Raw genomic sequence first — 16,884 nt, 5'->3', positions numbered from 1 at the left:
AGAATTAGAACCGGCCCGGAAGTAAAAACTTTACCCTTGTTTGGGTGTCCCCACTTTTCCCTCACTTTACAACTCTTTTCCCTGCCCTCTCTCCAATTTGGTACTTTTTTTTTTTTTTTTTCCTTCAAATTTACTTTTCATCTCCTTCCCCATCATACATTGTTTTTAAACCACTCGTATTTTAATACTAATAATTCTAATTTCTTTCCAATTTGTAAATGATTTTTCTACATCTAAATAGATTTTCAATTGAAATCTCCTAATTTATTATCCCGATTATGAGAAGAAGCTTCTAAATTTTTACATCCAAATAGATTCTCAAGTGAAATCTTCTAATTAATGATCCCGATTATGATAAGAAGCTTCTAAATTGAACCAATTATTTTTAATTATATAAATATATTTTAAAATCATGAATATATATTCTTGTAAAACTCGATAAATAATATATTTTATTATTTTTTTTAAACTGAGATATTAGTTACTTTTGAGGGGATTAATGCCATTTTTTTTTTCTTACTTTGAATGGTTGTGATTTATGAAATATAAATTTATGTTTAATTTATAGATGAAGCAGAGCGAGGACAATTTCGAATCAGGGGATGTGGAGATCTTTGACCTTTTTAAGCCTGACACGGCATTATTTTCTTGGAAACTAGTGGATGAGAAACAGCCAAACAAAAAAAAATTCCCACCACCCAAACAGACCCTGAAAGTCCGTCTCCGTGTGCGACCTTTTTCAGAAATAATCAGGCGGCCCGAAGATCAGGGTGATCATGTCTGCACGTTGGACACGTGGACTAGTTTAACACGTGGAGGATCATCAGTGGTCCTGGTTACTGTTCGAGTAATGATTCGAGGAGTACTTTTAGCAATGGTGTGAGTAAATACACCCAAGATTTTCTCATGAATTACCTCGATTGCCACGCAAAGGATTAGGTCTTGGTTTGGTGGGGTGTGGACCCTCCCATTGGTTGCATTACAAAAAGAGTTTCAGAGGTCCGTAGACCAATCATATTGTGCCACGTCATTAAACTATTGCTCCTTTTGTAACTACACGAGATCTTTGTTGTAGAAAACTTTTATTCAAAAAATAAAGAAAATTTGTATAATTGATGAAGAATATTTGAAATAAAAGTTTTTTTTCTTACTAATATCATCTAAATCATGAGTTTTGAAAAGTTAAGTTAAGAGTTTTTTTTTATGAGAAAAACTTTTTTTTTTAATTTAGAAAATACAATTTGACAAACTTCCCAAAACATTTTTTTTTCAAAATTTATATATTATTTTAATTTGGTGTTCGAGTTAGAAAATAAGTTATCAGGAATAAGAATAATAATTTAAAATAGGGAGGAAAAGAATAAAAGTTTGAAAGAAAGTACAGGAAAAGAAAATGTTAGAAAAAGTGAAAAAAATAAAAAATAAATTAGAATTTGATAAATTATTTTCATATACCATTCCAATTTTGTTTACTTATATTAACTTTTTTAGATGAAGATAAAATAATTTTAAAAAATATTAATTTTTTATAAGTTTAATTATATTTAACTTTTTTTTGTTTTTTTTATAGTAAAATCAAATATGAGAAAATTATATTTTAAATAGCTTTTTCTTTACTTAGTATTTTTAAGCCAATAGTCTTAAATAGTCTTATGATAATTAAAGACATATTTGGTAACTGTTTTTTAAAATAAGTTTCTATTCTCCATAACAAAAAAATTAAAAAAACATGTTTAACAACCAAAAACGATTGTTTTCACTGGTTTTTTGTGATGATTGTATTCAAACTATAATTATATAAACATGGTTAAAAATAAATTATTAAATATAAAAATTATTTTTAAAATATTTCTAAAAATATTTTAAAAATTAAAAATATTTTATATTTTCAAACATACTTTTATTTTACAAATTATCAATTAGAGACGTTTTGGAAAACAGTTACTAAGCAAGCCCTAAGGTTTTCTTGTAATCTAAAGGGGAAAAGATCAAACCTCGAGACTTTTTTTTCCTTAAATTTCAGGCCCAGATAATTACTTTGATAACTTTTATATTATACAAAAAAAAAAAAAAAAACTGGTTTTCATATTTAAGCTCTTCAATCAAATTTTGCTCTAAAAAATGGTTGAGAATTTTTTCTCATAAATTATTTTTAAAAAAATTTCCAAGAGCCAATATTATTTTTCTTAAAAATAGATTAAAATTTCAAAAAAAAAAAAAAAGCATCATGTTTTTCCATGACAATAATCCCACATTAACCAGAATTAAAGGTGGCTTATGCATTCCATCATTTTGATAACAAAAAATTATTAAATTTAAATACGTGGCCAACATACTCATACAATTGACAAATTTTGTTAAAATTGAAATTACAATCTTTATAAAACACTATGATTATAGGAATTATTCACAAAAAATAATAATAATTAAATTAGTGGGTTGTGAGACAACCCAATGAAGAATTAAAGAACAAATTTTTATATAATCAATTAATTAAAATAATAAAAAATTGCAACTGGGTATTATAGAAATAGTCTTAAGGATTGCTTCATTTTCTTCCTCAAAGCAATATCAATTTGGTGAGAATTTTTCTGTAAGCAAAAGACTATCATTTTCTATGGCTTAAAAAAAATGGAAGCGATACAAAATTGGAGAGGGTTACATTGAGTGTAAGGTGGGCAACTTGCCCTTTTATTCCTTCGTCTTTTTGCAATTTATTATTATTATAGGTCTATTATTGACAATATGAATGCGACTCCAAATCCGTTTGCATCTTAGGATTTTGGAATATCCACCCTTTTTTAAGTATGTGGTGTGGAATCGTTATAATCACAATCACTAAATTTAATTTTATTATATTATTAAAAAAGGTTGTTCTCGTTCATCCGAAGAAAAATATCTAAGAAGAAAATAATTTTCATTCTATTAAAGATTTGATAACTGTTAAGAAACATGATATGCATATCGAACCTAAATCCTTTAAGTTTAAGCTTTTAAAAAAATTGATAGTTCAATATGATATTAAAACTTAATTTGGCGAGGGGTGTTATGTTCAAGTTGTCTCTCTCCATTTCACCTAAATACAAAATCTATCTTTTTATCTGTAGTCTCCATTTTCTCTGCAATTTAAATTTTTTTTATTTTTTTATAGTGAATCTAAATTATATTTATCTTTTCATATACGGTTTTTATTTTTCTTGAATCCAAATTTTGATTCTCTTTATGTGCGGATAGGAGCCTTAATTTTTTTTTAATAGTAAAACCATATATAAGGAAAACAATTTTTTTTTTTGAATACAAAACATTCGTTGATATTCCAAGTTATACAAGAACATATTTTCCATGAAAAACATGTACCATAGAAAGAGAATCATTTGTCAAAATAAGAAAATGGAACATTTGAATGTGTCATTAAAGTTGAATTATTGCTCTTCCTACGTCATTGGGTGAAGTGCAGTCGAACCATTGCAATAGTGCAATGAATTAGTTCCTTCCAAGTGCTACGTAACATGCATTGACAAAAATAAAGAAGAAAAAAAATGTGTCCAACATGGTCATCACTCATTAGCAACCACTGTACTATTGTTATAAAAAATAATATTACTTTTATAGAATTCAATCTCCATCACCTTTGGACACCTGGGTGGTAAACAATTTATTAATCAATTGGTTGGAGTTGTTACCATCACTACTCACATCAATTCTACCTTTAAGTTTATTCTATTACAACAAAATATTAAAGATTCTTCGTGTTGCTAATTCTTTATTTTATATATATATATCCTAATAAAAAATATTATCATAAATAATTATTAAGGTTTGACCGGTTTGTGAATTGTTTTTAAAACAGTTTTATGCTATCTAAAATAAAAAATACAGAATAAAAATTATTTTTTTATTTTTGCTCTTAAGATGTTTTTAGAGAACATCTTTTAATTATTTTTTGTTATTTTCATTTATTTTCTTAATGTTATTTTAAGAAATAATTATATAAACATATAGAATAATTAAAAATAATATATTACATATAAAATTTATTTTTAAAACATATTTAAAAATATTAAAAACAGGTTAAAAAGCATTTTCGATTTTCAAACAGATTTTTGTTCTTCATAAATTAAAAAACGGTTTTTGAAAAACCGTTTTTTAGAATTATTTTCAAAAGCAATTACCAACAAACCTTTAATTGAATCATTAAATTTGGTTAAATGTGGCTAAGAGTGCACACTTGGGAAGTAAAATATCTTTTCAAGTATTTGCTTCTTAGGGCCTAAATGAATGAAAATAGAGTGTTTTCTAATTTCTTTGTTTTTGATATTGTTTTAAAAAATAATTGTTTATAAATGAAAAATAATCAAAAATAAAATATTACAGTTAAAAATTATTTTTAAGAAATATTTAAAAATATAGAAAATAAATGGATTATATTTCATTGCCTGATAAGCTTTTGTACTATAAAAAAAACGTGACAAAATTATTTAAGAAAAAGAGATTTCTAAATTTAGATTTATTCATACATTAAATAAAATTGATTATATATATATATACCAAATGAGTCAAAAATAAACAATATTAAAGAAATATGAATGAAGGGGGTAGAGATGACATGGCTTACACGTCTAGAATCCACTGAGATGATTAATGGTTGCTGGCAATCAATACAATTTTGAATATAATATCATCAATGATGTCTTTGTAATCACAGTTATGGTGGATGTGCCTTGGACTCAAGTGCATGTCCCCACATCTAATTGAATCTGCAATCTCACCTCCAAAGCAATTACAAACTCAATCATTTTTTATCATTCTTCTTCCCAACCTACAATTCACACAAACCTGCTGCTAAACAACCATCCTCCACCAAGCACAGAGCTGTGACTTGGATGGGTTTGGCGGGTTAGCAGGCTAAACCCTAATATAGACTATGGATGGTAGATGTACAACTTGGTGGTCCAGATGGAAAAAAAAAAAAAAAGTGGGGTAGATGTGGGATGGGGTTTGGGTGATGGGATATGCAGGGATGGATTTTGAAGTTGGACCTACCAAACCAGAACCGACTTGAATCCCTTGGGGCATTAATAACTGAGGTTTAATGGGGTGATGGGAGAGAGAGAGAGTGAAGGTGTGTGGGCTTTGTGACCTAGTAATGGCTTCCAACCTACAATCAACAAAAGAAAGCAATAATCTTAGTATGTATGGGGGCCAGGGGCCAGGGGCCAGGGGCCAGAGGACAGAGTGAGGTTGATGGTGTAAAGGGTCATGTTGGATTTCCAATACCTTTTATGGCATTCAAAAATGATTTCTATCACCATGTTTGTCAACTGTCAAGTAAAGTGGTATTGCAAAACCGGCCCACGGTTCATGGTTGGGTTGAATGATCAGTTTCATGCATATACTGGTTACTACTAGAGTAAGCAAACGATTCAGAATGAGAACATTGCGTGGCTGCCATGAAATACTTGAAGCTCATTGAAGACCAAGACCAAACAGTGAAGTGAAATAAGTGTCTTTTGACAAATTAAGCTCGTTGGGTTACAGCCCGACTCATGCCCGATAAGGAACAGACTGGTCCCTAGGCCTCATTTGTGGTCCACAACCCATCGGGCCAACCCGGGCTACCGCTCATAGGGGTGTCGATAAAAGTTTGTCAAAAGGAGGGGCCAGCTTGCTATTACAGTTCTTTTAGATTTTTTGAAAAATATGATGGTTGACATAAAGAAGGGAAAGAAATTTGACGACGATGATTATGACATACTGACATAGTACTCCACAAAAGCCTCTTTAGAAACCTTAACCTAGGCAATGGTGAGCCTGCCAACATACAATCGAATTACTCAATGCTAATGGCCCTTAAAGAAAAAGTTCGATGGAACCTCTGCTACTAGATTGAGCTCGTCAACCCTCACGTTTGACACCTATTAGATGTGTTCATCAAACTATGAATCGACATTTAAAATGATGTCAATTATGATTCAGAAACTGAAAACATCTGGAAGTAATCTCACTGATGAGCAACAAGTCCAAGTTGGAATTCGTTTCCTTCCCAACTCGCGAGAGCATATGACGATCGATATGACATAACAAGAACATTAAAACGTTTGATGACATAGCATCATCATGAAGTCAAAGCCAGGCACTTGGAAGCTACAAGAGCAAATAGCTCTGCCCACACAGTAGAGGGAAGCTTGTCCAAAGGCTTCAATAGAGCTATTTAGAAGGAAAAGAGTAAGGAACAGAGGTTGTTAAGACTAAGAACACTAAGCACAATGGGAAAAAGAAAAAAAGCAAAGTTGGTGAGGCATGTTTCAACTGTGGCAAGGAAGGAAACTTGGCTTATGATTATACTAACCCAAAGTAGGTACACCCAAACTAAGATTCTCATGGTATTTATTTCTAATCATGTCTTAGCAACTCATATTAGATTGCGTATTCAGGAGCAACCAAACATGTAGTGAGCGTTCGAGTTGACTTGGTAGAATATCATTGAGTAACGTACTGGTTGGAACCCAGAAACGTACTTACCAACTACAATTGTGTGGTGATCACACTCTATTGCTCCATGATGCAAACAGACGAAACTTATTGTCAGTTATAAATTCCTTAGACTAGGCTTTTGGTTCATCATTAAGGAAAACTATGTTAAATTGTTTTTAGGAATAATTTTGGTTTATCAACTCAATTCCCCCGACACTAGGAAGCTTACAATGTGAGTGGGTGAGCTGTCTGTGGTCCTTTCCTTTTCTCCTTGTTAGAGGTGTATTGGATCTTGCCTTGCTCCTCCAGGGATGGCTTATTAGGCATGACAGATTTGTTGGTAAGGGTAGAAAGGTGTGACAGATGGCTCCTGCATACTTCTGTGTGATAAAGAGTTACACCCCTTCTATATGCATAATCATTTGCCTATACAAAAGATAGAAATAAACTCACCTGAGAAACCAAAATTTAAGATCTTCCAACCAAATAATCTTGAAAGACAAGGAAAATGAAAAAAGATAAAATACATAAAAATAAATCTTCCAGCCAGCAATGAAACCTTTCACTTATACTAAAACTCCAATTACAAACCCTGTTTAGCCCTTCAGCTTTAGAAAGCAAATGTTATAACTGAATAAGCATACCACCAGTGTTGCAATCAAAACTTGGGGGAGACCATTACAAAGCTTTAACACCAAAGTAATTGAGATGCATGCAGTGCCAACCTTGATCTCAAAAGGGAGTCCAACTTATGAAGGCAAATGCAAACTAAAAACATACAAGACTTGGGAGATAAATGATGATTCTACTCGTTTAATCGAGAGGGTTTAGTTATGAAGATATATTTATTCCAGAAAACTGATCATTTCTGTCCATACTTCTAACTTCTAAAGCCCCCATAGATGCATAGTTCAAAGCTCATTCTCCAAGTTTTGAATGCCTGCTATGAGATTTCTGATCTATTTCATTGCTAAACTACTTAAAGATTCAGTATCTAGAATAGTAGAATCAATCAATAAAATTAAAACTACTCAAAAGATTCAATGTGTGGAATAATGTATGTATTCTCTTTTCAGCATATGCTTTGCCATCAAAATGTCAAGTTCATCTGAATTTGATCAAGTTATCTGACAAATCTTACATAAATACATGGGAAGCTTGCCTGAGCATTACCACTTCAACAGATCTGGGATTTCTTGCTTAACTTCAACTCCCTTAGATCAGTAGAATTTCTCTGTTGAACTTCTTTGGCGTGGCGTTGATACAAAAAGTAATGGCAAAAATGGGTTGGACAAAATTCTGTTAACTCCGCATCAAAACTCAACTTCATCTCGAACTTGAAACAGTATTCAACTTTGCGAAGAACAAATCCAAGGCATTCAAGGTACTAAACATTTTCATCCTAAATCAATGTCTTCATAATAAACCAATTCTCATTCAGGTGCTTTGACCATTTAAGGAAATACCCAATTGTCCACTAACATTCATACATTCTTAATAAGCATGGTCAAATTCCTCTTCCACGAGCCTCACAATAATTAAGCAATCCAAGTCACATACTTCTTCAGGAGACCCAAGTGTTAGACAATGTGTTGGGTGGTTCTCCCCCATGCTGATGCTTCAATGCAAAAGGGCAACAAATGATGACAACCACCAAGATCCACAATCAAATCTCAGCATCTACTGTTTCCTCACATTTGTTATCCTCATCTGAAAAATCAGAACCAGCATCACTATCCAAATTCAAGTCTGAATCTCGTCCTCTCTCACCATCTTGCCTAAAATTGTTTTCATCCACAAAACCTTCAAATCGACTCTCAACATAATCACTTGAATCCTCACCATTTCATCATCTTCCCTGTCCCTTCTATAGTTAACCAATTCCCTATCCACATTTGCTTTCCTAGGACTCAACAAGACCAACTCGGCCAACTTTCTCCTGGCCAAATACAAATCATTTGGCTCTATCAATTCACCCTTCTTATATGCCTCCGAAGAAAAACTGTATGAAGCTTCCCAAAATTCCCTCTAGTTGAAATATAAAATATTCCCTGATGCTGAAGAAGAAACTCCTTAAGCTTCTTTGGCAAGTTCATTGCTTGCCGAAAATGAGCAATCCTCTCCAAAGAAATCTTCTTCTCCACAGTCAAAGACAACAATTCATGAATCGTTGCAATGGCCTCTTCTCCATCCGCTTCTGTGCCTCCAATGACCTCAAATCATACCCAGACACATCCTCATATGGAGACCAATATGGAATCCGTTGCCATTTCCACACTGCAATTCTATAATACTTACCAATCTTAAACCCTGGTGGAAAATTCACAATAAATGAAAACCTTATATCCTCGGCATCAATCCCTTTTTCCCTATACTCCTTCTCCCGAAGCTTCTCAATTGCACACACAGCTAAAGTCGGGTCACTCTCAACAATCTCAATGTACTTATTTCTAGTTTCCTTGGCATCAAACAATCGAAAAAACTGGGGGTTCTTGAGAATTACCGAATACTCAAAGTCATCAGGAAGACCAATTCGCGCCGAGCAATTCGGATGTGTTCCAGCCTAAGCCGACCCGTGTTCGACATCATTAGAAGCTTTCGGAGGCGAGTGATGGCGTCGGGAATTTGGTCATTGAGAGCCCGATTTTCTTGTTCAATTTGGAGGTGGGCTTTGCGGGTAAGGCGGCAATAGAGGATACGTCGAACTGGGTGTTCATATATCTCAAAAACATGAGGGAATTTGAGGATGAATGCACCAGCTTCGTGTTGTTTGAAGTCGAGGCGACGAGCGAGGGTGTCCAGGCGAGAGACTGGGAGGGTTTGATGGGGTTGGCAGAGAAAGAGGTCTTGGAATTTGAGGATTTTGCGAAGCTTCTTCTCGACTTCCATGTAGTTGTCATAGCCGTGATCGCGAACACGCTGGAGCTTCTTGGGAATGGAGGTGGATTGCGACATGGGTCTCGTCCAAGTGAGGCTTCGGAGAAGAAACGACACCGATTTGAGGGGGTTGATCGGTGAAGAGTAGAAGATTGGCATTTTGTGAAATGAGTTTCCCGGGTTTAGGGTTTTGGCGATGATGATCTTTACAGGGGAGTGCCGGATAATGTAAATCCCAGAAATACAGTGGAGGGGATTGAAATTTTCAGTAATTTCGGGGCTTCAATGGAAATTTGCTAACCAGCGGTGTTGTGGTCGTGGGCTGGTCTGGGCCGGGCCGGGAAATGAGCTTGGGCCCAGGACTGATGACCTTTAAAAATAACCCATTTTTGACATAAATACCTCAATTTGGCATGAGTTGAGGGTACCGAAATCTAAATGAGCACATTACTATTTATTTATTTATTTATTATTAATTATATTATATATTGCTTTACTCAAATGCAAACAAACATAAAATTATAATAAATTTCTAATTTTTTTTTATCATATTTCACTTATATTAATGAGTTTATCATTTTTATTTAATTGTTAAAGTATTTTTTATAGTTGAAATTTGAGTTTATGTATAATTGTTTATGCTAAATTAAAAAATGATTTATTTTATCATTTTAAATATTTAACAATTAATCTCTTGTTTTATAATATAATTTATATTACATAATTTTAAATTAATTATTTATTATTTTATTTGATAAGCATTGGTAACCCGTGGGAACCCAATTTTTCTAGGGATTAGTGTGGGTTAGAAATTTGCAACCTTACATCGGATTAGTTTGACATAGGTATGATTAATTGATAAATGTGTTTAATGTGGGTTAAACTTCTAACTTGTTCAAATTTCAACCCTAATTTATACAAAAGAGTTTTTTATGAAGGATGTTTTAGATATCACATACCAATATCGTGTATAAATTTCTTAATGTTATCATTTGTTTTGCCTTTATGTCGGTCATCGAAGGCAAGGGTGACAATTCATATTAGTGAGTCGGATTTGTATCATGAATGCTTAGATATTTTATTACATAGCTCAATCCAAACCCGACACAAATAATAATTATGTAAAAAACATGAATTCAAATACTATCTAATTATTAACATAACAAGTAAGAGGTCATGTAACTCATTTAACCCATTTAATAATTAAATTCTCTTATTTAATAATCAAATTAAGTCTTATACATGTCAATATTATTTATTTATGACTCATTTGAAGCATCTTTTTTTAAAAAAAATAAATTTAACATCAGTCAAATACGGGTTAAATGGTTTAAAAATATAGTTAGATTAACAACAAGATTATTAAATAAGTTAATTCAAGTTAGATTACAAATTGAGTAAAAAATTACCTATTTATTAAACAATTTATATAAATTAACACGGATTTGATTCAAATCCATTTATATTCAACTCAAACCCGCAAAAACAAGAAGGAAATCAATCTATTCATGGTACATTATCTCACATGAAAGAGCATATGTAAAATCTTGTCATCACCTCCTCCAAGACTTGGGAATAGATTCCCATTCTCAAATAAAATATGAGATACCTGAAAAAAAAAAAACCAACTCATACGAGTGAGAAAGCAAAGACATTACATAGTAATAACTTAAATCAGAAAATTCTAAGATACCTAATCGATATCTACTGAATATGCAAATCCCGTTGATAAAAATACAAATAATGAAACTAAGATACAAAAGAATTGACATGATACAAACAATAAGATCAAGATACAGAACAATATGGCCGAACTTACTACAAAGCAATGAGACCTAAACGTCCGATGGGACCTTTAAAAGACAAAAGCGAGCAATTTAAGATCTCAATCCAAATTCGAAACATAAATTAACGCCAAATATTTAGTCTCTATAACTGCCTAAAAAAGAACCTCAACATCCCTAATCATAATGAAGTTCAAAACTAGTCTATCTGCAAATAAAATAGAGATTATCCCAAATAGCACAAATGAAACTAAGATTTAAATATGTTCTTCCCAAGTAAAAGAGAGAAATCATCCCACACCACAAAAGAGCACTGAGAGCTGAGCCAAGCTAGGGGGCATGGTTGAGTTACTGTCCTTTGCATGCTCCTAACTTCAACCCGTCCCCACATATCCAAAACCACATTGTCTACATATCAAGCAAAGCCCTCACAAGTAGCTCAAAAACTCCTCGTTTCAATAATTCCACCCTCTTCATTTTCCTCATTCTACAGTTCTATACCCTTTAGTCTATGCTCCTATATTTAAAAAAAGAATGGAAAAAAAAGGCGGTATTGAGAAGGAGGGAAAGGAAAGGTTGATACCACTAAGCAGTGGAGTTACCCTACCGCTTATGCTGAAGAAACTGCAGATTTGATCTTGTTGATTGTGCAGGACAGAAGACTGTTCACGGTCTCAACCGACTCCACATTGAGTTTGGCCATTGGAAGGCTGTTCACCAATATCTGGAACGCAACTGTCAGTAGTGACCCTGAGCCTTTGTTGCTGCTACCTCTGGCCAGTTTCCCACTCCAATCATCTCCATAACCAGAAGAACCATCTGGAACAATTGCAAATCCTGATGGCAAGAGAGCCACGAAGCTTGAATCCCCACCAGTCATCACCACACGCATTGATGCTACATCAAGAGGAGCGTAGACTATAAGTGAGCCCGATGCATCTGCCCATGTCTCTTGCAGTATCAGCATTGTGTTGTCATTCTGGTTTCTAGCCTGCAAAGACATGTGAAAAAGAAAGAACAACATGAACAAACATCTAAAAGTAACGAGCCATGGGAATTGTAGATTCTCAAATGGTAGTTGCTAACTCACATTAGGGCGAAGAAGAGAAACACAGTTGCTACTTGTTTGGCCCTTTGGAATATGAATCATCTCTTGCATTGGCCCACCATTGGATAAAATGTCCCACTTGCTCCTCTGTCTCTCATCTCTCAAGAAGCTAAATAACTGTTGATGCATTATAGGCATCCATACAGAGGTTGCAGCACTCAAGATGACTCCAGGAGGCTCACCAGGAACATTCATACTTTTCCGGGTCATGACCTTGACATCCTCCCCAAGACTAGCAACATGGAGCTTGTTCCACATCCGAACAGTCGAAGCACAAACCCCAGCACAGAAGTTATCCCTCATTCGGTTTGTCAGTTGTAGCAGACTTCTCCTACCAGCTTGTGTCAACACTGCCATTCATGGACATCGATAGTATCATCTAATCATATAAATTGCCATTTTTGCAAGGGAAATGAAAACGTGATGCGGCAATAGGTCTAGAAAGAGACCTGGATGATCTTCACAGGGGATGGTTGATGACAAAAGGACTGCAATGCTCTCACACTGCCTCTGTAAGGTGGCAAGCCATCTCGGTGCACCAAACCCCAATCCAGAGCTCAGTAAGGATCGGTAGAGATAGTGGACGGCACTCTCATCATATTCTGAATGTTCTATCCAGGTAACCTGCATTTTGCCCATTAGATTAGAATATGCTAACATGCTATTATGTATCCAGAATCATTGTAATTCATTTATTATAAGAACAAATTTAGGGTTTATTTGGGAAGCCAAGAAGTCCTGTTAAACAAATACACAGCATCCATTTCCCCCAACCATAAACTGCATTGTCATCAAGCAAGGAACAAAACACTTCCCATATGATTAGAAAACATTGCAATCATAAAAACTTCGAACTTAGCTGGCCCATTGTTTTAGTGCATTTCATATTTTTCGTGGTAATATGAAAACTAATAGCAAGATGATGAGATTATCCTGACAGATGAGAACCTAATATATAGACAAGAACAAGTGACAATTGCAAGTAAATAATCTGTATTAGTAATTTACCCTTGTGTAACCATTTGAAAGATCTTGCACGACACAGCCAGAAGGAAGTCGTCGGCAGTTAACAAATGAATTTATGCTCGCACCATCTAGAGCAGTGTCGATGGACACATCAACCACTGCCCATAATCCTTCCCCATGTTGCTTGCAAAACCGGAGAAACTTCACTTGCCGGACTGGTACCAATGGTGAAAGAACTTGGAACTCAGCATGCATCTGCAAAATAAAATATTCATGATTTCGGCCCAGCAGCTGGGAAATACAAAATAGAGATGATGGATAAAAAACAAACCAGTTGCAGAGCACCATGCCTAGTTCTTCCAATACCACTTGATAGCACATCAGTTGTAGAAGCTTTAGCAATCACACATGGGAACATTTGTGCCCATCGACTCTATTCAAAGGAAGCCAAATAATACAACTAAGCAAACACAAAACCACTAGTATTGCACCATCTCAAAACTCAACAGTCCATATAATCGAGAAACTAAGACAAACACTAGCAATGCAAAAATCACAAATTGATTTAGCCAATGAAATCAAGATACAAGGCATCTAATGGCAAAAATAGGATGTAATAAAAGCTTGCACAACTATAACCTCAACCTCAAAAACCAACCAAGGTTTTGTCGTGAATGATAAGTTGAGTAAAGACGAAAATTGTAAAAAAGATGAAACGTTTTATCTCAAATAAATGATACAAATCATAGATAGATTGTTATAACAACCAAATAAATTGAACAGTAATCATTAAGAGCTATCAAATAGCTTACCCCGTCCATCAATGTCTCTACAAGAGCTAAACTGTTGATCATTACTATACCAGTCTCTCTTGAAGCCTCAGTTACAAAGCCGGAGGGCTTCAGGCCAATACAAGGAGAAAATGTCCTCATGTACTCTACAGGGTTCAATGTTTCCTTTCCTCCATCCAAGCTTGTCATCCAAATGGGACTATCAGCCTGAGCCAACCGAAGCAATTCATCCATAGCAGTCACTGCAAGCTCCACAAACACAGAGCTGTTAAAGGGCTTTTCGACACCCATCATGCCTGGCCTAGTAAGAGGCCCCATTGGTAAGGGAGTGCCCCCCGAGCTTAAACCACCAAACCCATTTCCTGCTACCTCAAGTTCCAAATTTGAGCTTGGTCTTGGTAGAGCAATGGGACTCGCCAAAGGTGTGACAGGCCTGCCCAAGAACTTCTCTGCTAGGCCACAGATCCGACTTAGTTCATCCCTTAACTGGGCATTCTCAACCCTTAGTTGATTCTCTTCAATAGTTATGTTGCCAAACATTGCCACACCACCACAGTGGTTGCATATTGGGTTCCTCACAGCATCCTTAATTGCAACATTCTCAACCCGAAGCTTGTCATTTTCTTGTCTAAGCATTACATTCTCGTGGCGCTCCAACTGGTTCTGGTTGAAGTGATTGACATTCAATTCCTCTGCTCAACAGACAAAATCTACAAGTATGAAAGGAAAACTGAAACACCAACTTACCTTCATCTGGGTTCGCCGGTTCTGAAACCAGAACTTCACTTGTCTAGGCTCCAAGTTGAGCTTCCTACTGAGGTCCAACCTTTGTTTCTCGTCAGGATGAGGCCATTCCTTGAAGCAACTATCACAACAAAGAAATATTACTCCCATTAACAAAATTCATCAATGTTAGCCTCCATTTGGTTGCCACAAAAATAAACTTTTTTGGTTTCTTCTAATCCACACAAGAATGAAAAACCTTACATATTCAAACAAATGAGGCATTTAGCTCAATAAATAAAGGAAAAACAAATTGCAAAATCATACGTTTCAAGCTCATTAATTTGCTCTTGAGTATGTCGATGGTACTTCAGTTTCTTGGCCGGCCTCTCAAGTACCAAGGTTTCTTGCTCATCCTCCAATCCACCATCTAAGTTCCCACTTCCAGACATGCTCTCATACCCATCTTCATTGATCCTCCCCATAACACTTGGATCGAAATTTTCTTCCACTGGAATCCTTCCCTCCACCGGAACTCTTTCCTCCATTGGAACCCTTTCTTCGAAATGAAACCTTTCCTCCACAGGAACCCTTTTCACTGGAACCAGTTGCTCCACTGGAACCTTTTCCTCCACTAAAACTCTTCCATCCACTGGAACCCTTTCATGTTGATCCTCCATGTTACTCAGCTGGATAACATCACACATTAAAGATACAAACATTAAGCGCAAAATCAGTCATAGGTATATCAATAGTATTCCCTTTGGTCGCTGAGAAAAAGATCAAAGGAATTACAGTTGGAAATACTAATAGTCTGCTGCACTTCTCTTACTACCATTTCTGCAAAATCCAAACAGGACCCTTGTGCACAATATCACATTCAAAATATACATATTGACAACAAAATCAGTGAGCAACCTCCCGCTTGGTTGCTGAGAAACTACAAGAAATTAAATTTCGAACTATTAATGGACCCTGGTGAACAAGATCAGATTATAGTACACGTAATGGCAACAAAAGAATCATGAAGCAAAAACAAAGTAACTTCCAATTCCGTTGCTGACAAAATAAAAGAAATTTAACTGGGAATTTTTAAAAGTTTCCACTTCTTTTGCCACCATTTCTCGACACCCAAACAGGACACTGGTGAACAATATCACATTAATACTAAGAACAAAATCGATCATATGCAACAAGGCAAAAACATGTCATTTGGTTGCTGAGAAAATAAAAGAAACATTCAAAATCATGATTGCTTGTATTTCTTTTCCTACCTTTTCAAACAGGACCCTTGTCCATAAATTTTAGAGAGAGAGGGAGATGAAGCATGTAGAGCTAAACACAGGCTTGAGAGGTGCCTGAGAGACGGTGGTGGCCGTGGTCATGCCCGTGAAAGAGTATCATCCACCACTCTTGCACCACCAATACCGATGAATCCACCAAAACTGACTAAAAATGGGAAAACCCTTTCTCTCTCCAACTTCCCTCTTCCACTCTCTCTACACGCTTTCAGGCATCCTCCCTTTGACCTCATCATCACTGCCCAGATTCAGCCACTTCCTCCAAACCCCACAAAACCCATTTAAGGGAAGGAGAGAAGAGAAAATACACTATCTCTCTCTCAAAACCTAGAAAAGCAAAAACCCTAGAACATCATCACAGAAGACTCGTCATTACGAACTCTGGAGTTTTTTCCGTGGTAAGGTCATGTTTCTGAGCAGAAACCCAGAAAGGAGAAAACGAAGAAAGGCATTGGAGTTGACCATGAACGAGCAAAGCGATGAAAAAGAAAAGGGGAGAATCCGAAACGCTACATTCACACTGTAGGTGGACTTCTGGATACGTTCCATTGTCAGAGAAAAAAAAAATCTCCGCTTTCACACTTTCCCTGAAAAATGGAAGCCAAAAGTATTGTACGGGGAGAAAGGTCAAACCTTTCTCTTCCACAGTCCCAATAAAAGTAAACATCCTTGTGTCACATACAGAAAAAGATAGAGAAACAGATCATATATTTTCAGATTTTTCTTCCATGGAAACTTTAGGATCTGCAGAGAGAGACAGATGTAAACTTCAACCCAATTTAATATTACAAAATTTCATCTTTTGAAGATGAAAAAACCTTCTTATTATTGAACTTTATTAAAATAATTTTATAAAAATA

General features: G+C 35.1%; 1 protein-coding gene and 1 pseudogene across 1 annotated transcript; both read right to left on the bottom strand.

Moving 5' to 3' along the window:
• Nucleotides 1–8,217: 8,217 nt before the first annotated feature.
• LOC117933337 lies at nucleotides 8,218–9,555 on the bottom strand (annotated as a pseudogene).
• Nucleotides 9,556–10,795: 1,240 nt separating this feature from the next.
• Nucleotides 10,796–16,629, bottom strand: LOC117933470 (homeobox-leucine zipper protein ANTHOCYANINLESS 2-like). The gene is made up of 10 exons (XM_034854844.1): nucleotides 15,998–16,629; nucleotides 15,051–15,412; nucleotides 14,748–14,865; nucleotides 14,022–14,663; nucleotides 13,541–13,642; nucleotides 13,252–13,464; nucleotides 12,693–12,867; nucleotides 12,226–12,593; nucleotides 11,743–12,126; nucleotides 10,796–10,960 (listed from the first exon to the last, which is right to left on the bottom strand). The coding sequence occupies exons 2-9, from the start codon at nucleotides 15,401–15,403 to the stop codon at nucleotides 11,746–11,748; spliced, it is 2,352 nt and encodes a 783-aa protein (XP_034710735.1). The 5' UTR covers nucleotides 15,404–15,412; nucleotides 15,998–16,629; the 3' UTR covers nucleotides 10,796–10,960; nucleotides 11,743–11,745.
• Nucleotides 16,630–16,884: the final 255 nt, after the last annotated feature.

The sequence above is a fragment of the Vitis riparia genome, chromosome 16 (assembly GCF_004353265.1).
Source record: "Vitis riparia cultivar Riparia Gloire de Montpellier isolate 1030 chromosome 16, EGFV_Vit.rip_1.0, whole genome shotgun sequence".
Taxonomy (NCBI): domain Eukaryota; kingdom Viridiplantae; phylum Streptophyta; class Magnoliopsida; order Vitales; family Vitaceae; genus Vitis; species Vitis riparia.
The sequence above is the reverse complement of the archived record's forward strand: the minus strand, read 5'-3'. Positions and strand labels throughout refer to the sequence as shown.

Bases quoted from the DNA above. Each gene is read 5' to 3' on its own strand.
- LOC117933470 (XM_034854844.1), bottom strand. From the start codon at position 15,403: ATGGAGGATCAACATGAAAGGGTTCCAGTGGATGGAAGAGTTTTAGTG. The intron at 14,664-14,747 runs GTAAGTTGGTGT...CACTTCAACCAG, and splicing joins ACCGGCGAACCCAGATGAAG to AACCAGTTGGAGCGCCACGA. The intron at 12,127-12,225 runs GTGAGTTAGCAA...ATGTCTTTGCAG, and splicing joins TTTCTCTTCTTCGCCCTAAT to GCTAGAAACCAGAATGACAA.